At 46.9% G+C, this 22,493-nt stretch overlaps 1 protein-coding gene across 1 annotated transcript in view; it reads right to left on the minus strand.

Moving 5' to 3' along the window:
* Positions 1-21,124, minus strand: part of pou2f2b (POU class 2 homeobox 2b) — a 55,971-nt gene extending 34,847 nt beyond the window's left edge. Inside the window, exon 1 of the mRNA XM_086113894.1 lies at positions 21,025-21,124. Within this exon, the coding sequence (XP_085970020.1) occupies positions 21,025-21,124 (100 nt within the window). The remainder of the gene's footprint in view (positions 1-21,024) is intronic.
* Between the last annotated feature and the right edge of the window lie 1,369 nt (positions 21,125-22,493).

Raw genomic sequence — 22,493 nt, forward strand, 5'->3', positions numbered from 1 at the left:
ACACACACAAACACGCGGATCTCGGCTCTTTTTTTCTTTATATACATCAGCATTGATATTGCTTGCGCGGTTTAACTTGCAGTTCCAGATTGGCCTCAGCGATAGAGTATACAACAGAGACTAACACACACACACACACACACACACACACAAAATACCTGCAGGCCCTTGTGAGCTGGATGCATTATTAAACACACAGGATTACACATGTACAGACACAATATGACTTCACAGTGCAATCGGGTGTACTGTTTACTTGAGTGTCCATTTGAAAGCCTTTAATTGACCTCTACTTAACTGCAGCTCTGACTACCATGTTTTAAAGGCATGGACAGGACGTAGTACGTGGACAGATTTCCTCCAGTTGAACGTCGTGGTGCGTTTTGTTTCCTCAACCGGGAAGTTTTTTTAAACACGTTAATACATTTGGATTTTTGCAGACCGTTTGATCATGCTCCAGAACATGCGACATATAGCGCTTAGCGCGTCTGTCTCAAAGGCTTTCTGGGTGCAGTCCTAACCGAGACGTGTTGCATAAGATGAGGAAGCCCGCTCGCATGAGAGGCGAAACGCATTCTTAGAAAACCAGAACAGTCCGGTTGCAATGACGTAAACAAAAGTGTTGATGAGATCATCACTGGTGTCTACTTGAGGTGAGGCGTTTATTTGTCTTAAGTGAGTGACAGCTGTAATGTGGGAGAGAGGGGGGGAGGGGTGGGGGGGGGGGTCTGTGGCCAAACCGCAACTAAACCACAACATCAGCAGTGAGCGTGTTTACATCTGTAGGGCGTTCGGGCCGGTCCCAGACTCTCACAGTAATCGATGAACGAGGGAGGAAAGGGAGGTTGCGGTGGGGTGGGGGGGGAGAAAAAAATCGGTAAAGAAAGCAGGTTATCTCCCGTCATTAGGGGAGCGGGAATTCCCGTCCGCAAGGGTGGGGCAGTGGAAGAAAACACTGGGGTTCATTGACAAAAAGGGAGAGCAAGGGGAGAGGTAGAGACTATGTTTGGCATGGGGAGAGAGCAGACAATTATCTGTATTGATTAGAGCGGCCCAGCGCTGTGAAGACTGAGAAAACTATGACTGGATCAATAGCCGGGGAAGAGGAGGGAGGATGGGGGTGGTTAGAGGAGACACGGACCAATCGGGAGAAAGCGTCGACAGAGATAAAAGACACGTATTACGACAAACAAAGAAATGGAAACGGTTCCTGAAGCAAAGTTGAAGGAGGTGCGATAAAATCGAAGTGGGAGCACGAACAGAAAGAACACACAGCGAGACGCATTAGCTTGGAAATAACGTCACTCTTTACCATTGATTTGTCTACAGAAGCGAACAGTCATTCAAAAAGCCTGCCAATGCCACCCCCCACCCCCCGCCCCCGCCTCCTCCACTCCCCAACTGTCACAGCAGCTGAGAGCGACATTGTCTCCATTCACAATCATGGCAACTTGTACAAAACGATGCTTTGCAACAACTTTAATAACGTATATTACACTGTCACTCATCCGTTACTCAACCGCAGCAAGTGGCCAGTGCTCATTTGGAGAAAGGTGTCGATTAGAAGGGAGATGTTGATTTGTACAAATGGCGCTAAATAATACTTGTTGGCGTCTAACCACAATTCTCAACATCAGCTTTACAGATTCCATTAAAGCTCTGCCGGCGGCGCCTACCATCACACATGGTGGGATCAAATGTCACGGTTCAAAGCAATAACGGCCATTTGGGCAGGTGTCTATTCCAGGCGGGCCATTTCTTCATCCTGGTGATTAATTGGAGGAGGTGTAGTACCTACAGTACGATGTAAAATGCAAAGGCAGGTAAAGGTCAGATCTTCTGTTCCAGCAAATTTGCAGAGGATCCTACCCATCTTTTTTTCCCTCATGTTTATGCGGAACAGCGACACAGGAAAAAATAAAAAAAAAATAATTTATACGGCCCACCAAGGGGGCAGTACAACAGTTATGCAGACAAACAAAGAACTCCTGTAAGTGACTCACAATTCTCACAATTCAAAGCAAATAAACACATGCGCACACACACACACACACAGACACAGAACACTTTAACAATATATTTCCTTTGACTGAATACGAGCATGTTTTGCTCCAACCACTCCATCCTACTCTCTCGCCTGCAATCACATCACAATGTCCTCACCTGGCTTCACTGATATCTCACAGAGAGGAAACAATTCATCCACATCAACAACACCTCCTCCTCCACTGCCCCCTGTCTCATGGTGTCCCCCAAGGCTCTGTGCTTGGTCCTCTTCATCCTCTATACCTTCTCCCCCGCGGCCAAATCATTCGTCATCACGGTCTCCGCTTCCACTGGTACGCTGATGACATCTCACCCCAACAACCCGCTCCAACCTGTCTAACTGTCTTGCTTATATTGACTCCTGGATGCAAACAAACGTTCTCATTCTCAACTGCACTAAATCTCACTTGCTTATCACAACCAAACTCGCTCACGCAAACAGGCATCAACTTTAACCTCACTAGCGACAACTCAACCCCGTCCTGCCTCCTCTCACTGTTGCAACCTTGGACTCCTTTTTTGATGGTAATCTCTCTTTGGACCAAAATATCACCCAAACCCCCAAAACGGCTTTCTTCCACCTCAAGAACATCTCTTGACGGTGCCGCTCAGTTTCTTTCACTGCCACGCAAACCCTCATCTAACTAGAATACATCCAGAATCTAATCTGCGGGAAAATTTACCGGTAAATTCAATTACACAAATCGATTCAATTCGCGGTCGCCATTTTCGAACTTTTTAAGGACACGCAGTTTAGCGTAATAAAAATGATTTATTGAAAGATTATTAGACTGGTGTGAAATTTCTTGCAGTCATAAACCAAACATTCTTGTAAAAAGTGCGTATTTTGACATGAATGCTCGATGATTATCGTCCCAGTTCAAATGACGCACAGTGTGTGTTTGTGTGTGCGGCGTGTGCGCGTTTGCAGTTTCGCGTGGGAGGCAGTAAAGAAAATCTAGATGGAAAAAAAAAAGGTGAGCGCTCTTCTCTTTATCCACATGGAATCCACCATCTTGATTTTTCTCCGCTAACGCACAAAAACTGCACAAAACACATGCACCATTACCGAAGTCCGACTTCAAAATGTGCGCGAGTGTGCGATGAATTTCCCAGTTCCAAGTGACATTTTTAGAAAGCCTTGACTCCACTACCGAGGCAACCTAAACACACGCGCACAAAGGCACACTGGGGAGCACATCATATTGTAGTGTATTGGACATTACACAATGATAGAATTCAGCCACCTATGTTTCTCCTGATATGTTGTGGCACCGAAGCGAGATGTATTGTCAGGAAGGGTTTGTACGAAAGCCAAACAAACAGATGAGAAACATAAATTCTGGTTTAGGGGAGATGGGGTGCGGTAGACGGGATATTGAGGAAACCTTTGGTAAGGGCAGAGAATGTCAGATTTGACAAATGACCTTTTAAACATGGAGCAGATGTAGAGCGTCATGTACACTGCGGACAGAGGGAGGTTACACTGACGGGGGGAAGATAAGGGGTCACCGCTGGGGAGACAAAAAAAAAGAAAGAATCACAAACTAAACTTCGATGGAATAAATCGGTGCATCAGGTGCCCCCACGCAATAAGGAAAACCACAAATCCTCATAAGTTTCCTTCATTTCATGTTCTTAATTAAAGCGGACATTCAGGGATGAATTGTCAAAAAATTCAAGTGGGGCTTTTGATCACGTTTTGACTTTGTGGGTCTGGGCTTTTTTTTTGTTTTATTTTATGACAAACTTTGCTCCCGTGCTGCAACCTAATGCAATCAGTGAAATTGCTCACAATTAAGTGTCAACCTTTGTCTGGTCTTTATAGTTCAATTGTAAATTTTGTAGCAAATGGACAATTTCTCAGATAAGTTTGCTTTTGAAAAACCTCTGCCTGGACGTCTCCGCTTTCAAACAAAATGAACGTCGTCATGTGTCTTTTCAAACGAAGCTTCTTGAGATTTTTCTGCATGCCGGCTCATTATTGACACGACAACAAAATTAGATGTCAAGTAAAAAGGATTTTAGGGCCTGAGTTTTCAATAAGTGGCTTTGGTCAACCTTTGACTTATAGAGTTATGTAAGCATGTTAATATTTGCGTATTCATTGAATACAAAATTTGCACCTATGCTCTGACCAGCGGTAATTACAATCAAGAAGAAAGAAAATGGACCTCATCATTCAGCGTAACCCTCTCTCTGGTCTGTCTGGTTCACCAAGTAGTTTTGTAGCAATCTGACAAAATCGCTCAAGCAAATTTGCTTTTGTAGAACCCCTGCCAGGAAGTGGCCAAAATTACCAAAAAACGGCCACTTTGAACCAAAATAGACGACTTCCTGTATCTTTCCAGTCATTGCTTCTTGAGAGATTCTGACTCATAATTGGCACACCTACCAAATTTCATGTGGGGGATCGATCTTTAAAAAGTGTTTTTGTTTTGTTTTGGGGTTTTTGGGGGGGGGGGGGGTGCACAGAAGGAGGAGAGTAGTATTAAAGGTGTGGAGTTATGCATGTGTGACATCACTGGACCCCGATGGCCTTGGCAATGGGCACCTTGGAAACTGTCGCTAAGGGAACAGCACCAGACGGAGACGGCTGGACAAAAAAAAAAAAATACGTTCAATGGGAGCGACAAAAAAAGAAAGAAAGAAATCCGAGGGTTAAATTGAGACGGTCGGTTAATGAAGGGTTGATCAAAGCCTTAATAGGAAGGACAAGTCATTTACCTTCCTTGTGTCTCATTGGGGAATCGTGGGACAAGAACGCACGCTTCATCGTGGCTACATTTGCCTCCCCACCAGTCTACTGTGACCTCTCAAAGGCTCCGGGAGATTTAGCACAGCCGCTACGGTTAACAATAACCCGAGTGAAAAGCGGAGTTAACACAGAGAGGAATATTGACAGAGGGTAAACATGTTGATGGACAAAGAAAAGCTCTTAAAGTGATGTGTCGGCTCTTAATGGGCGTAGGCGGACGGAGGTCGTCGGCAGACAAGACGTTGCAAGAGTGGATTTGGAGGGCGGGTGGGGGTGGGGGGGATTAGCAACCGCGGTATGACCTCGACAACGTTTGGGCGACAACGGCGACAATCAATCTGAAGAAACCATGTGTGTAAAAGTTTGTCCATTGGAGGAGGGTTTTTTTAAAAATTTTATTTTATTTGATTTCTTTTTTAAATGTGTGTAATTCTTTCTGTTGTGTGTTTAGTTTTGCAGTGAACTCCAGCTTGGGTGTCAAAGACACAAGAACATACAATACGTTCCACGCTTGCCGTCAGCGACGTCGTGCATTCACGCGGTGCTTTCGCAATGTAGGAACTTGCACTTTTTCTTCGATTACCACGGTTACATTTGGATGAATTGCCCAGGCCTAGCTGAAATGCACGAGAGATGTTAAAGCCACCGGTTGCGTCTACACACAATTGACAGCCTCTGAATGCAAAGACGAAATTTACTTTTCAAAACGCCTCAGCGCATGTGGAAATACTTTGCTTCAAGATACTTCATAAACTACCTCAGCCGCGGTTATGCAAGCGAGAGGCATCGTTAGCATGTCAAAGGCCCGGCTCGGGGTATGCACAGCATGGATTTGTATGTATGCATAACGTGATCAATATCGGTCGCTGAATAAAACATGTGTCGCCTTTTGACAGTCCGATTTGAAATGGTGATGCTATGCTAATAACAAAAGGGCCGCGGCCGAGATTGGCCGTGAACCTTGGGCCGCGCGCTCTCGCTCACCTGCACTTTCCATAATGCATGAGATGCCTGAATGTATACCGCATCGCACCCCCTCCCCCACTTGGCTCGCCATGCGCAAGGACAAGGGCCACGTATGAGCGTCACATACATTACGCTCAACAGTGAGAGCGTGACGGCAAAACAAAAACAAGGAGGGAGACAAAAAACTATTTGCTGACACTTATATGTGTGTGTGTGGGGGGGGTGGGGGGGGCAACACAAATGCTCCACTATGGGGAGGAGGTGTGTGTGTGTGTGTGTGTGGGTGTGGGTGTGTTTTCCGGTTTTAACGTCCCCAACTTTTGCAAGTTTTTTTAGATATCAATCTGGAAGTTGGCGGCTCGGTGCTCCAGTAGTTAGCGTGTCGACTTCACAGTCCGCTTTCCTCCCACATTCCAAAAACATGCACGGCAGGCTGATTGAACACTCCAAATTGTCCCTACGCATGAGTGTGAGCGCGGATGGTTGTTCGTCTGTGTGTGCCCTGCGATTGGCGAGTTCACGTCTGCACGAGCAAGCCGCTCTGTGGTGCGTTTGCATGCGAGTGCCGTTTGGCTGTTACGGTTATTTGGGAAGAAAAAAAAGGCGCACATCTCGATCTCTCGCGAAGGGCGGCCGAGGCGCATGCGGTAAAGTTGGGCTATCAACGGGGGCGGGTAATTACAAGGCGGGTTGGACTGTGATTCATATGCCGTGATTATGATAGCCCGTTGGCGTGATATGCATTTACGGGAGCACTCTGTCTGTTTTACAAGACAGCTGAATTTACTTAGTGCGTCTCTTGTTCTGTCTCACTGCCCCAGCTGGTCTTTAACCTTGGCCTCTGGTGTTTCTGCCCGCTGCAATAAAGTCACCCAGCCTCCTCTTCCTCCTCCTCCTCCTCCTCCTCTTCTTCTTCCGTCTGTCTCTCTGTCCCCCTGGCACCACTGTTGTCCACTCTTGCACTCATTCATAGTAAACACTATTGATTTTCAGCAGGGGGAAATAAATAAATAAATAAATAAATAATAGCCGGGGAGGGTGGGAGGGAAGCATGAATTTTAATGCGACTATCTGTCCCCTTCTTCGTCTCTTCCTATCTCACTGCCATCCCTTCTTTCCTGAGGGGAGGATAAAGAGATGGGAATCCGATGTGTGTGCGTGTGTTTAAGGTGCAGGGATGGATAGAAGGATGGATGGCAGGGGGGGTTGCATTTCTCATTTCCCAGCTGTGCTTCTCTCACACAACCCCCTTCCCTCTACTACTCTCTTCCTTCTCCGTGTCCCCTCTTCTGCCGCCAGTCATCTTCGCACTCGCAGGTTTTCCGCTAAAACCGGTATTCCTCCATTTTTGAGCCGAGACGTATTTTTAAAAACCTCGTACAATGAGGAGATTTGTTTTGAAAATACATTGCACATATATGAAGATAAGTGCTGAAAACGGGCTAAGACAGAAATATGTTGCACTCAACTGTGGAGATGTCGCGCTAATTGCTTTTAAGTTTTCCTGATTTTATTGGTTTTTTTGGGTTTTTTTTGCGTAAGTGGTGACATACTTTGGCAGAAGTCGTCCCTTCCTCCGCTATTAACTTATCCATCACAATTTGCAATGTGTAGTTGGCTAGCTAACCAGCCCCCCCAAAATCAAATTCCAAAAATCAACTCATGCGTGTCAGCTTTAGAGTGCGTCGTTATCAGACACAAGTGTGCGCACGTTGCAGAGAGGAGGTGAAGGCAACAAAATATACTAAAATAATAAGAATAATAATACAAAAAAAGGGGGCGGGGTGAAGTTTTCATACTGTGTGGCAGCTTTAGCGCACCTCATAGTTCCACGGCATATTTTGGTGGCTCAAACGTGTAGTTATGCGTCGGCATATGCAAGATGCTATACAACAGGGCATCATTTTTCCAGGTCATAGTAGAGGTGGGAGAATGAGAGTGAGCCGAGTAGGGCTGGGTTCAACGCATTCATCAGAAACGGTTACAGCATCAGAGAACTAAAACAAAGGCTTGATTGTGCACAGCTTTGAAGCCTCGTTTTTCATCGTTTGAATGTTAACATTCTTCTCCGTAGTGTGTCAAATTAAGATTAGGGCCCGACCAATATGGATTTTTTTGGGAAGCTGATGACCAATCAGACAGATTAAATAAAAAAAATATGAATGTCTTACATTGTAATGTGTTTGTGTATAGAAAAAAAAATCTGAATGAAAAAGGCAGATTTGTAAAATCTTGGGCCCTAATTTAGACCAGCCCGCTGCCCCCACTCTTTTTTTCCTTAACATTTAAAAATAATCTCACGGAATACAATCCAACTAAAATTTCACAAAAAGTGGATCCACGGGTTAATTGCCATCAAGTGGAAAAGAAATTATTTTGCGGGTCACTAAATCTTGCTTGCGTACTGTAGTGAGATGAACATACTTATTGTCATAAATAGAAAACAGTAAAATAAATATTTGGAGAACAATTGTGTGATTTCTCACTACTGTGCAGGAAACACTGTTTCGGCGTCGCTGGCTTAAACAATCACGCACATGCACATACATGGAGCTCCCCTCGGCCAGTGCAATCATTAATATGAATGCGCTGATTTATGCCCCAGCAGTAACACTCTAGCAGCAGCGGGGGGTCAAGTGTTCAAATTCCCTTCCGGGTCATACCCGTTCCCACTTCTGGTCTTCCGGCTTTATCTACCTATACACACACACACACACACACACACGCGCGCCCGCGCACGAGCACGCACACCTACTCATCCCGGCCTCTCGATGGCTGGGTCGCTCTTCGACTTGTGCGTATTGATTTTGCTATAAGCGCTGTCCCGGTTGCGATAGGTTAGCGCAGACGGACAAAGGCGGACTTCATCAAGCGGCGTTAAACACGGGAGTCACGTCCTCAATAATCACTCCATCACACAAAAAAGCAGCAAGAGAGGGGGAACGAGACGCACAGCAAGAGGCGCTAATGTTACAAAAGAAGTGGCAAAACCGTTCCAGAGTCAACAAAAATCAGCTTGAACAAAGAAAAGACAATTCAACGAAAGCCTGTTCATCGTTGGGGAGGGGATACATTCCATCTCCAACTCTGCAATAGAGAGACTGATTGGAAGAAAAAAATAGTTTTCAAAATAAAAGCTCTACACGCTTTAAAAATATTGCAACTCATTACAATACACTTCTTACCACATTGTCAATGCATTTTGTACACACAAAAACTGCAAGCACAACATGTATAGACAATACGACAGCCTGTCGCATCGGTGTTGTGCCTTTAAGAGGCGTGGCTTGGTGGGGTGGCATGTGATGTCTGCGCACGAGTGTCATGGCCTGAGCCGTGGGCTGACAGCGTTTCGTTTTTTAGTGTTCTTAAAAGTGACTTGTAAATCACGACTTTTCGGAGGAGAAACTTCACGCGCCATGTAACACTCTCTAATTAGTTGATTTTTTTTTCAAGCCGTACTTAAAGGAGGAGTTTTCGTCAACAAAAACTTTTTTTTTATAGTAGGGAGAGTATTGTGGACTTTAGCCAATTTAGTAGTGTGTGTGTGTGTGTGTGTTTTCATCTCTGCTTAATCTCTGGCTCCTGATTCAAAGTGTACACTGAGCCGCCTAATAGGATGTGACTGAGGCCGCGGCGAGCTGGCCGCTAATGAGCGCGCCGCCACGGCCGAGGAATCCAAGTGCTTCATCAGCACTCCTAATTACTGTAAAACCTCGTTAGCGCGCCGGCGAGCGATAGCGTCTGCTCTCACTAACAAAGTGCCTCCAAATAGAAATGGAACAGCAGTTTCCCTCCTCCAGAGCCCCGTTTTGTTTTGTTTTTTTTCACGGAAAGCGCACATTTAATGTTTATCGGCAATTTTCAGCAACTTCAGTGTTCGTAAAATTGTTATGTTGCGGCATTTATAATTTTCGTTCCCGTTCTCACTCATAAGCCAATTTGTACATATCGTAACTTACAATAATGCTTATTCAGAGTTAGGGCGACTTTTGTTTTTGTATGGAAAATACCAATAGGCTATAAATAGAAAATAGTTCAAATGAATAACAGTACGTACGGCGGTAATTTCGAAATTCTGGTATGTCAGTACTGCCGTAAACATCGGACCACTTGCGCATGGTCTTGTTAGGTTGTTAACTCATTCACTCCCAAAGACGTTTTTAAACGTCTTTTCAGACTTGGTCTAGAATTGGCTGGTACTGAATGAGTTAAATGTGTAAATGCACCGGCGAACATGTTTACTTCTATCATGTAAAATCAACGTACTTGACACTCCAGTCGAGATTTCATGCTGTGAAAGTGATAGTTGGCGCACATTAAGTCGGATTGAAACAAAGGAGAAGAGAAACGGCTCAATGATTTGAAGTACGTGCGACGGAGAGGAGTGTTGCGGCAGGAGAGGAAAATAGGTGTCGCGCAAAGATTGTCTGGGGAGGCGACGGAGGCAGCGAGGACATTTTCCAAACTGGCTGCGTCGGACTGTTTGGTTTAGGCTGTGGTTTTCAGGATTTTTTATTTTATTTTATTTTTTGCCGCCCCGTCCCTTCTCTTGTGACTCACGACTCATTGTGTCGTGATAATAGCGTACGTCTTCTTCTCAAATATGCTCTTAAGATAAGGCGAGTGATGACTCGTACTCCACGAACGACACAGGAAAGGACACAATGTCAAAATGTGCAACTACCCCCCGCCCCTCATCCCCCACCCCGTGCTATTGAGAGCTTATCTAACCTAGAACTGCACTAAATTTCCCAATCGTAAAGTGATTCGACACGTCCTATTCTATTTTGTTGGCCTGCTCGTGCTCGTCGGCGTTGTGAGGGCGTAGGGAGAAAGCGCCGAGGCCAAGTTCAATGCCATTTACATGAGAAAGCCAATCAATACACTTTGTGCCATTAGCGATACGTGCTGCTAATGTTGCCGCACAGCGAAGCAGCAGGTGTGCGGACAGCAGGTTTCCATGTAGCTCCGTCTGTTTGGACTCCCGGCCCTCCATCTTTATGTTTGATCAAAGCACTTCCTTTCAACCACCCGCCCCCGACCCCCAAACCACCTTCTGCTGTTCCCCTTTTTCCTGCACCCCCCCCCCCGGCCCCCACTTATAATTTGACTGATGATTACACTTGTCACTCAAGGCAGCATGTGGCCAATTAGGCGGAGGGGTGACAGCGAAGGGAGTTGTGGTGGACGCTGGAGGAAAATTTGAGTTTGTAACTTTGCGTCGCCACGCCTGCACTCAGGTCGGCTTTTTAGCTCTTCGGGAGAGACAAACAAATATTAGTTTCCTCTTCCATTTTCTTTTAAGAGACTGGCGCAAGAAAGCTGCCGTGGCCTTGTCTCACACTCTCCTGGCCACTTGGTCGCCTCTCTCCCATGTTCGCGGGTAATCACCGGCTCATTTCAAGTCACTTTTGTACACTACTTCTGACTGGTGCCACCACAAACTAGGCTTTTATGGGCCTTAATGCGTCTTACAGACACTTTGGCAAGCAGGCAGCTACTGTGGAGGACGCGGGGCTACGGCGGAGGGGAGGGAAAGGACGGGACATGAGAGGCCAACAGCCATGGCGACTTAACCAGGCTGAAAAAAGGGGGGAACGAAATAGGATGAAAGAGGGAGGAAGAGGAGGAGGAGGCAGGGGAGGGGCCACGGGAAAACGGACAGAACATGAGCATGTCAAAAGAGAGGAGAGAGGTCACTTAGTCATTCCTTGGATGCCCCCCCCTCCCCCCGCCTTCCCTCAACTGTGCCTCCTTCTCTTGTTCCTCTTTACAAGCACACAAAGGGACAGAGGGGCGCAGCCCTTGTACAGAAGCGGGAGAGGGATTGCCGCCCCTCCTACTTTTGATACATCCATACATCTAACCCTATAGCGTGTCGATATGGTTTTGTTGGATAGAGCGGGGCGGGTGAAACGGTGAAAGAAAAAGAAAAAAAAAACAACATTACAATGCAACAACGCCGTTGCATTTTAACAGCAGCCACAGCGAATCTCAAATGCGCACGCTTGTTTTGTGGGAAGACGGCGTAGATCACCGAGTGATGCGCACAGTCGTGCAATAGTTGTGTGGAAAAACACTTCCAAGCCATAAATACAAAACAAGCGCATTAAAAAAAAAAAAAGGTCTGACGATAACTGAGCATGCCTTCTTGTTGCGCGTTACCACATATTCTTACGCCGCTGTTTGCGACCTCAAAACCGAAAGTGTTTGTAAAGACTTACACAGGATCCCCTATAAAAAAATACAGATACAACAAAGATACATTTTTTTTGTTAGGCCTAAAGTATCGGTGGCTGGTAATGGCAAGTAACAGCAACATGCAGTCGCTACCAATTGGACAAAACCTTCGACAGCTACTTTCATACTGCCAGCAAAAGATGAAAGTGTTCCACCTTTTGTCTGCGTCACATCGTTTGTCAAACCAACAACAATCACCTTCAGAGATAGCATCAGACTGTCCAACACGTATTGTATACTGTAAATCACGCCAGGTGCTTATTTAATTCCCAAGTTTTACTTCGCCGAGGCACATAATTCACATGAAATCTACAGTATCGCATGGCACACAATCAACCGAAGAAAGCACTAAAAACTGAATTCTGCCGGTATCGTTTGGTGGGCCGTACTTGTGAATGCCTCGACTGAACACTCGTGCTGCATTTTTTTTTAGCATCCGGACCACAAAAAAAAAAAAAACAGCCGTATTAGCAATTTCACGAAATTCTCCAAAAAAATCCAATGTCATGTAAATGAACAGTAACGATAAACTAACGGCTAGACGGGTGCCAATGCTGCGTCTTCCAGGTCAAGCAGCCAAATTGTGCCTTCTCGATTTTGGCTATGAAAGTTAGTCAGTATCAAAACTTAACTGTGTGGTCATCTCCAAGTACACCACACACTACAAGAACAATGACAACGCTCATTTGATTATCATACGCCGGATCTGTTAAGATCTTCCAAAAGTTTACGTGTGTCCCCCTGCTTAAATTGTGGGGGGGTGGGGGGGGGGGGGGGTTCAAAGCAAGGTTAGCAACAGCCGACAAAAGGACGCGAGTGAGCCTGAGCAAGAGAATTAGCGGGCGAGAAGGTGGTTGAGTACGGCAGATTAATTTCAGAACAGAGGCCTCCTGCCGAAAAGGAGGTTGGAGAGCAGGAAGGACAGAGGGGATAAAGAAACAGCAGAATGACGAGTGGAGGGAGATTAAACATGTAGTCAACGCTCTCAAAAGGCCTGAGCTGCTTTGGGCAGTTATTTAGTGTGTGTGTGTGTGTGTGTGTGTGTGGGCGCGTTCTGTCAAGAGAGAGAACATGAGCTACCTTCGCTACGATCACCAAGCACGACTCTCATCCACCCTCGCCGTGAAGGACAGCAGGGGAAACCCAGAGGTTAATAGGACACCCTCATTACCATAAATTGTATCAGCTAAATGAAATGGGGGGGTGTGGGGGGGGCGTCTGGGGGCGGGGGTGGGGGGGACCCTTGATTTAGCCGTCCGCTCTGCCGGGCTAAGGGGAGACACCCAATCAAACCTCTGGGTTTTATTGGTCTTTTTTATTAGCTAAATGTACTTGCACATGAGTGGGGTGCCAGAGGTGACAGCCTGCTGCAATCAACAACCCCCCCCCGACCCCCCCACCCCCCTCAAAAAATAGACGAGGCTAGTAAAACTGATTGTTGGCACGTTTATGAGCGCGCTGTCGGCAAACCGACCGTCCGGGACCTTCAGCTTTTGTTATGAAGAAACAAATGAAGTCCCTCCGACAGGGAGAATGTGGATGCTGCTGGAGTGATGCTTTGACAATATCTGACAAGTTCAAGCTGAAACTAGAACCTGAATACTCCCCAACACTGGTAAACGCATGTATCCCGGTGAATAATGTTCCCCAAATGTGTCAACGCCTTTTCGACAATTTGGTGGTCAGGCACGACAGAATACACAAGGTGAATGGCCGAAAGAGACAATCGGACAATTGCAGCTTTTAAATTGAAGGGTTGTCTCATTGACATTTTGCACAGAATTTTTAACCAGGTGTACCAGACAGGTGAAAGCAAGTTACAAACATTTTATATTCATATATTCCTCCTGAGGTACTTTGTGGCTTGCTTTCATATTCACCACGGATAAAAGACAGATTGTCAATGGCGGCAAATATCAGGCTTAGTCATTTAAAAAAAAAATAATAATAATAAATCACACACCAGATGATCAAATGTCATCCAGCAGTCTTCCGTTTTGTAATCTGGGCCAACACTCAACTGTCGGAGCTCTAACCCAAACTATCCGAAAGTGACTTGCCATCAGTCACGACGATCCATACGTCCTAAATGTTGGTAAACGCCGGGAAAAATAATAAAAATAAAGATAATTGGAAAAAAATAAAATAACCACTTGGACACCAGTTCATAGTCATGAAAACAGCAGTCAAATTTGTTCTAGCATAACCCTGCTTCCCACGCATTCCTGAGGGGACGGCAACAAGCACCAAAGTCAACTAAGCGAGTGGTCAATAACCAGCAGGAGCTCAAAAGCTGGTTTTCCAGCCTCTGATTGGTAGCATGTGGCGAAGCCCACTCCAAGTCCTGATCAGGCCGGGTCATCGCCGACCAGGCATCCACACACACACACAATAGGACGATGCCCCCACCCCCACCCCTTCGAGGTCAAGTATGCTCCAGTTCGCCGCACGTAGACGTCATCTGGATGTGAGTGAAGGCGAGAGACGACAACGGAAAGAAAAGCTATAAATCAATACCGGGAATGGAGGCGGGCGCTTGGAATGTGTTGATTCCTGCTAATGTGTTGATTAACTGCCTGCAACTACACACACACACACACAGAGTCCATTTACGGGCCGGTGCGTGTGCTCTTCAGGTGATAGGTCTGATTAAGTGGCCTGCTCACCCGGCCTGTGATTAGGACTAATGCTGGGCTGTATTTCACTGGATGTGGCCAAGCAAAATTACTGCTTGTGCGTGTACTAATGCAACCACAGGAGGCGGAGCGCTGGGCGTTTGCACAATTCAGATGCGGCGCGTCTCTGCGAGTGAAGTATTTGCGCGAAAGGTCACTGCTTGGTCGTGGTTATTAATATGCCAGTGGTTGATGCGCGCGCGCACGCGTGTGGTCTGGAGAAACTCAATAACGCTCACCGCTACTAATGAGCTGTGGGACCTCATCAGCATTAATAGTGCATTAGCCACACATCGCGGCGCCAAACATTCCCCCCCCCCCAGGTGTGTTCGGCGAGCTATTGGGTACCTGCGCAAGTCCGTTAAAGGGGTCAATGCAGACGGCATTAGAAGGGATTTCAAAAGCCTGTTGAATGGCACTCGATGGATAAAAGTGAATGCGAACAGCAGCAAGATTAGTCAGCAGCATCGTTATCAACAAATAGTCTTCGTCCACACGGCGGCATTTAAAAATGAACTAAAAACGACTCACTCAAATTGTACCCGTTCAAATTGGCTCCCACTTCCGTCCTGCACCCATTTTGGAGGTAAGCTACATTAAAAACGGCCGCGCATCGGTCCGGGGCTTTTTTTTTTTTTTTTTTTTCCCCCTGACTGGATAATCTCCCCCCCATGAACTTTTTATCTCACGAGATTCCCCAAAAAGTGTCACCCTCTAATGCAGATGTGAACTAAAGCAGCAAGTACAGCATTGGGGCCTGACAGATTAATCGGCCAGGCGATTGAGTGCTTCTAAAATCAGTCGATTAATTCAACAGTTATCTCTATTTTATTCTGCCAAATAGAATTGGGATCTTCATTAAAAAGAAAAAATAATAATAAGCCGTCCGGCCCTCGTCGGCAGCTTCGCATGTCGGGAAAAACTATACAAGCATGGATAAAATGTCAACATATAAGCAGAATAAACACCATCAACAAATATAATGATCTCAATGTAAAATATGAGCCACGTTATACCTGCAGACGTGAATGCAAACAACGGCAAGTTCCGACTCTAAACATGCGACAAAAACGCAATATATCATCTTGAAAGTGGAAGATGGATGCGGACGAGATGAACCGTATATCAGCAAGTCTGGCCTCCGGCAGTGCGGGGAGTGCGTCGATATACCGTCCTCATGTACGCAAAGAGCAGAACCAAAAGCTCATTAGCCAGCGGAGCATTCCGCCATCATTCTGCTCCCGTAGTCATATTTCGCAATCTAATTGTAGCAGCGAGAGAATCGTATTGTGACAGCGAGCGAGACGGGGGGGAGTGAGGGAGGGCGAGAGGAGTGGCGGGGTGGCTTATGGAGAAGGAGAGAGGTAGCTTAATGCAATAAAGCATGTAGTATTGACATCTTTTTCACGTCTATTGATTCCCCATTATGTCGCTAACAAACCCAGGTTGACATTTTGTCATTTGCAATCATGTTAACACGGCGACTGGCACGGGGCCCTCCCCACTCCACCTCACTCTGTCGTCCGTTCATTCGCCACGTGGGCTCTCGCCCGGACACAAATCCACGCAGAGCGGGCACAAGTGGCATCATGCGATGCATCGCCGAGAGATGGATGCGTGCGTGGAAATGGAATTGATCCTCTGTCGAAAACCGGGGAAAGGGGAAGCTTTTTCCAAAGTGCTCCGAGGGGCCGTATTAAATTTAAGAACAAAAACGGGGCAACAATACACCAAATGCTGAATACTGCATATTATGAGCATTGGTGGGCGAAATGTCTTTTTTTTTCAGGGACAGCGGTTACTACAGTGGATAGCTTATCATGTTATCGGGTTACAGGGTGCATGAAAGGGTTAAAGCAGATTCATCTCTGACGGCTTTCGCGACAAACAAACACACCAAATTTCGCCCCATTTGAGCTAAATTGAAAAAATCTGGTGCCAGTTTCATTTGGCAACATGAAAATTTGGTATGTCTATCATGCGTAACCCCCCCCCCCCACGCACACACAAAAAAAGACTCGAAACCCCTTACCAAAAAGAGACAGAAAGTGGCTTACGTCGGTTTGAAGCGGACATTTCAGGATTCCTTTGGCTCGGGGTCCATCAATGACCACCTTTTCAAAATTTTATCCGATTGCGACAAAATTTGAACTCGCGCCGCTGTCAGGCCGATTGCAAGTAACACCGAAAACTTAAAATAATTTTTTTTTAAAAAAAGACATTATTCAACACAGTATTGTTTCAGTTCTCAAACTATTTTCAACACTTGTCTTGTGGACCGACAAACAGTCTTGACTTGAGAATCAAGTATGAAATGGACCAACCGACGGTTTCCATGACAGATGGGTGATGCTCAATGAAAATGGAATTTTTATTTGTATGAAGGCGTTAAGATGCCTCACCATAAAACACAAAACGCCAAAAAGGCAGGCAGTTGTACAAGGTGTACCAATAGGCCTAAAATATCCGAAGCAGTTATTCCACACAAGATGGAAGTTTTTGGGCATACATCACCTCAGCTGGACTCTGCAAATCACTAAGTAGCTCCTTCTGGAAGGTTAGAAAAGGGATTTCTGGGGCCTGCTCATCCAGCGACAAGAGCAGGGGCGGTTCTGGATCAATTTCACTGAGGGGGCCGGGCTGGGGCCAGGGGTTTTGATGGGGGGGCACATTCAACCCAGGGATAAAAAGACAAATTCGAAATCTTATTTGACTTTTTATTTCTTCAGACTTTGAAATTGTAGTCATAACATTACAGTGATGAGAAAAAAAACAGTATTAGGAGGGCTAAAATGTCTGCAAGCGTAACAATACGTCTGTTGAGAATATTCAAGCCAGGGGATGATATGGTACCAGCCTGCCGGGGACAAAAATTGCAAATACACTGAAGCTAGATGTTTTACATGCATATAATTATCCAAATTTTAAAAGGCAATGTCTTATATATTGATCCTGTTAAATAAAATTTTAAATAAAAAGGGAGACTAAAAAAGTTACACACACACACACACGCGCGCGCGCACACACACACACACACACGCGCGCACACACACGCGCGCACACACACGCACGCACACACAAACACGCGCACACACGCGCGCGCAAATAGCACTCGTGTGTGGTAATTTCCTTCTCTGCGAACTGCTTCTCATTTTCCCGCTCATTTTTAAATGGCGCAGCGCACTAAAGGGTCCGACTAGAATGTTAAATCACGCACTTTGGTTCCACCTTTCGCGTCGGCGACTCGGCACGACTGCGTAATCTGCGCTCGGAGGGGGGGCCACAGGGGGGGCCAGAATCGGTGCTACAGGGGCACTGGCCCCCGTTGCCCCCCGCCCCCCCAGAACCACCACTGGACAAGAGCACGGTGAGCTATTGCGAGCTGTGAACGACCCACAAATGTTAGCATGTATGCACAGTATGGGGGCATTGAAAGGTGGATGGTAGAAGATGGCGCTTAATGGGGTGTGACAGAAGGCGCATAGTTGAAATGAACTGATCTAAGGTCTGTGACGTCCCATCGTATCATCATCGGGTCCCGCGCCGTGCGGGAAACCCGCCGTTTCTCCGCCGTGTCCCATTAAACTTTCATACCGCGCTTAATGCTGATGGCTCCGCAAAGCACTCGACTACACATCGAGACGCGCAGACACAATGCCATTCGAAATGGAACAAAAGGTTGGATCAGTTAAAGCTGACCAGGTGGAAAAAAAAAAAAAAAAAAAAAAAAGAGTTCAACATGGATGTTCGGGTGGCATATGATGGTCCATCTCTTTCGTGAGACCCCGCCATGCTCGAGGCCCGTTCAGACATGAAAGAGAGCGAAAACACAAGTGGGGCGTCGGGGGGTTAGGGTGGGGGGGTCGTGAAGGCTCAGGTGTGGCCGAGTCAAGCGCTCTCCGGCGTGACCCCCTGAACTTGCAGAGCTCAGAGTCAAAGGAGTCAAGGAGCCACTACCGGGCAAAGAAATCAGTCAAGTGGACGCTTGAATCAAGAGCCCCAGCGCGGGGGCGGGCCAAAGGCCTCCGTTTTTCCACCGCTGTTCAGTGACAACGACCAGCCACTTGTTGTCCGTGACAGACTCAACATGGCTTTGTGAATCACTTTTATCCCGTCATCTACATGGCATCGCTCGGCCTGATTATTCCGATGTCGGGCCAGACGCAGGCCGCGGCAACGTTACGGCTCACCCGACGCCCTCCTCTCACCTCTCCAGCTCAAACTGGGTTTTCCGTCGCGCCCTCATTTTTCACCTTGTCATCTGCTCTCTCGCTCTCTCTCAAACTGCATTTATTTTATTTTTTATCTCCTTCTGACATTCGCAATTTTTCAGGGCCAAAATTTCTCCCCCTTCCTTGGTTTTGCTCCTTTCGCCTCCTTCTGGGGCTTTCCTACACCCCCCCGCCCCAAAACCATCATCCCACCCCCAACTATCTCATCACTGTCACGCGCCGCGCACCGCTGACTGAGTGTGTGCAGGAACGTTGGAGATGCCCGGTGCTCTCCGACTCAAATATGCTGGAAGTGATTTGGAAATGAGAGGTGAGCTGTCATATTTGGGTGGGATGGTGGGGCGGCGTGTGCCTGGCCCTTTAAGAGCCCAGCCTCTCTGGCTCGCATTTATTTCACCATTACTGTGTTACACCTGCACACCGAGGGGTCAGTGAACATTTTAATGCGGTAGTGAAATCAGGACGACAGTAAATATTTCGAGTAAAAACACTTCTATGCCATAAATGCATAATAAAGAAAAACAGTGAGGAAGTTGTTCTACTACTCACTCACTTTGTGACCTTTTAATAACCTTGATATGTCATAATTGCACTAAATTTGTCGGAAAATAACTCATGGGACATAAATATAAAAGCAGAAAGGAAAAACAGCATGCAGGGCAGTTATTCTGCTTTTCCTGTGTCACACCACAGCATATTTGTACACGAAAAGCACTTTCATTCATGAATATAAACCAATCTAACGGAAAAACAGTATGTTGGTAATTCAGCATGATTTCTTGTGCCATGTGAGCAAAAAAAAAAAAACCTCATCGCCTCAAATTGTCCTCACTATTGAAAATATTTGTATGAAATATACTTCTGGGACATAAACAAAAAGCTAAGCGCGGCAGTAACTGAGCGTGCCTTCTGCAATGTGACCACATTGTTACGCCTCTGCACTGTTTGTCACCTCCAAAAGTCATTTACGGTAAACATTTCTGAGAAAAACACGATACATAATAAATATAACACAATCAACTGGAAAGCAGCAAGTGTGGCAGTCACCAAAGAGGCCTTCTGTCGCATGACAACATATCCGAACACCTTCAAATGTTTGAAGTTGGGACCGTCGTAAACCAACCCCCTGCAATGCTCGCGCTATTGTAAAGGGGTGCGCAACCTACGATGTGTCAATTTGCAGGCCATACAAGGGCACGGGAGCATTGGATCCGGGTCGCCATCAATTCGTGGAAAACAACAACAACAACAAGCATTTTCTAAAATACTCATTCATGGTGAAAGGTGAGCTGGAGGCACCAAGTGATTTTGAGGCGGGAGGAAAGGGGGGGGGGGGGGGGTACACACTCTGAACTTGTCACCGGCCAATCACAGGGCACATGTCGTGGATAATTTAGAGACTTCAGTTGACAGTCAAAAATTCTCCTTAAATGCATAAAACATTTTTTTCATACATTCAAAAGAATGAATGCATGCATAGCTAAGGGGGGGGGGGGGACAAAAAAAAGGACACACTCGTTGACTTCTCCCCCATACTTCCCTTTCACGGAGCTCCAACCTACTACCACCACCATCACCACCTAACTCGAGCCGCTTCAATGCTCTCATCCCCGGCGGTGCATCCCAACAGCACCGCGGGGACCAAAAGCGAGGATGTCATCACCCATCAAACCAAAATGTTGATTACAGCTTGCACACAAAGTGTACAAAATCACCCGCGAAGTGTTATATTGAGCGTAACATAATATAAAAGGGGCAAAGAGGACATTTGCTACTCTCTCTTTACTCCTCCGAGCTCCACTTCTCCTATCTCCCCCTCACGCTCGCTTCCAGCGGCCCGAGGAATCGATCTCCGTGAGGATCGATAAGTTGGCATGAATATTCCCTGCCTGCCGAGAGTCTAGTCGGGGAGAGACACGGAGGCTGAGGCAGTGGAGGAGAGGGAAAGCACGGGCACGCTTCACCGGGAGAGGCGAAAGGATGTAAGGAAAGAAGAAAGGAAGCGATCGAGCGAGCCACCGAGGCGGGGCGGAGATGTCACAAACGCGGGGAGGGTTGGATTGGCAGGTGGGTGGAGGGGGGGGGAGAAGTGAACACGTCTTACCGGAGTTGGAGCGGAGAGCCAGGGGGGACTTGAGACGCCAGGCGCTGAGGTCCGGAGCAGCTCTTTGAAAGACGAACGGCACCGGCAGGGGGACAAACATGATCTTCCTCCGGCTTGGGCTTCTTTCTTTGGGTTCGGCTGCGAATGCGGAGGAGCCGGAGCGAGCTCGGTCCCCGCCGGAGTCTCGGCGCTGCTTCGGGAGGCGGTTCGGCGTGGACGGCTCGCCGCTTGGTGCGTACACATGAAGCCCTCCCTCGGCACTTTTATTGACTTAAGTCGGCGTGAATGTGCATAGAACCTGTTAGGACGCCACACAGACGGATAGACGAGAGCAAAAGTTGGGTCGAGACAAAGAGGACTGCTTTTTTTGGGGCGACTAACATGGAGGCCCCTGGAGGTGAATCCCGTGACGCCAATATTATAAAAAGGCGTAAAAACAGTCGCTAGCGCGCTAAGAGGGTTAGCTTTGGTTATTAGCTTGAATAAAGACAAAAGACGACACGAAAACAGCATTCGTGTGGGTAATAATTACACTTGGAGATAAAGTCTTACTGTGTGGTTCTATTTGGCTTGGAGCTATTTATTTGGCGTACGTTTACTTCGAAATACATTAGTTTTTAGCTAGCTTTAAAAAAAAACGGAGAGAAATGCACCGGTTTGTTAATTAAAAGGCGCGCACGCACCCGAGGGCGCGCACGTACAAGCACACGGTACAGTCGAGCGCTCGTCCCCGAATCTCCGCCCCTCCGCCCCTCTTCCCCTGTAATTAAAACGCAATCAATCGATAGATAAACAACAAACAACGGGGAGATCGACCCGAGGGAAAAACAACTTACACTTCGTCCATCCGCCTGTGTGTGTGTCTCTTTCGAGTCTTATTTGTTTTGTTTTGTTTTTCTTTTTTCTATTTTTTGGGGAAAGCCCCCCCCCACCCCTCCCGGTATGCAGCAGCCAGCTCACTCGACCCGCCTCCCTTGCACGATTGTAGCGATCTGCCACACCAGGCTGCCTGCAACACTGAGGCAGCTCAGGAGCCGCTACTACTCACACATCACCACCCACCACAACTCCCCCCCCACCTCACAGCCATCCCCTGCCCCCTTCTCTCCCCTCCCCACCATCTCCCTCGTTTTCACTAGCGCTGCAAAAGGTATCCTGTATCGATTTTTGTCCCCCCCCCCCCCTCTCTACCACTTTTAATAATACAGGCTATAATGATGGCAGTGCATTTGGATGGGGGTAGGGGGTAGAGTCCCGATAAGGGAAGCCACGGTGCTGCTTAAAGGCTAAAACCCCAGCATGCAACGCAATTAACTTATCTCAGCGCCGCCGCTGTGAATAAGCCACCTGAGAGGCAGGCTTGGAGACATTGTGATGATGTGCTCGGAGCATTTGTGAGTTAAGATTTGGTGTTTCTGCGCACAAACGGAAAGGTAAATGGACCGCAAGCCATAGATTTGCCAAGCCTG

Source organism: Hippocampus guttulatus, chromosome 6 (assembly GCF_054856545.1).
Source record: "Hippocampus guttulatus isolate MCC_2025c chromosome 6, RoL_Hgut_1.0, whole genome shotgun sequence".
NCBI classification, from domain to species: domain Eukaryota; kingdom Metazoa; phylum Chordata; class Actinopteri; order Syngnathiformes; family Syngnathidae; genus Hippocampus; species Hippocampus guttulatus.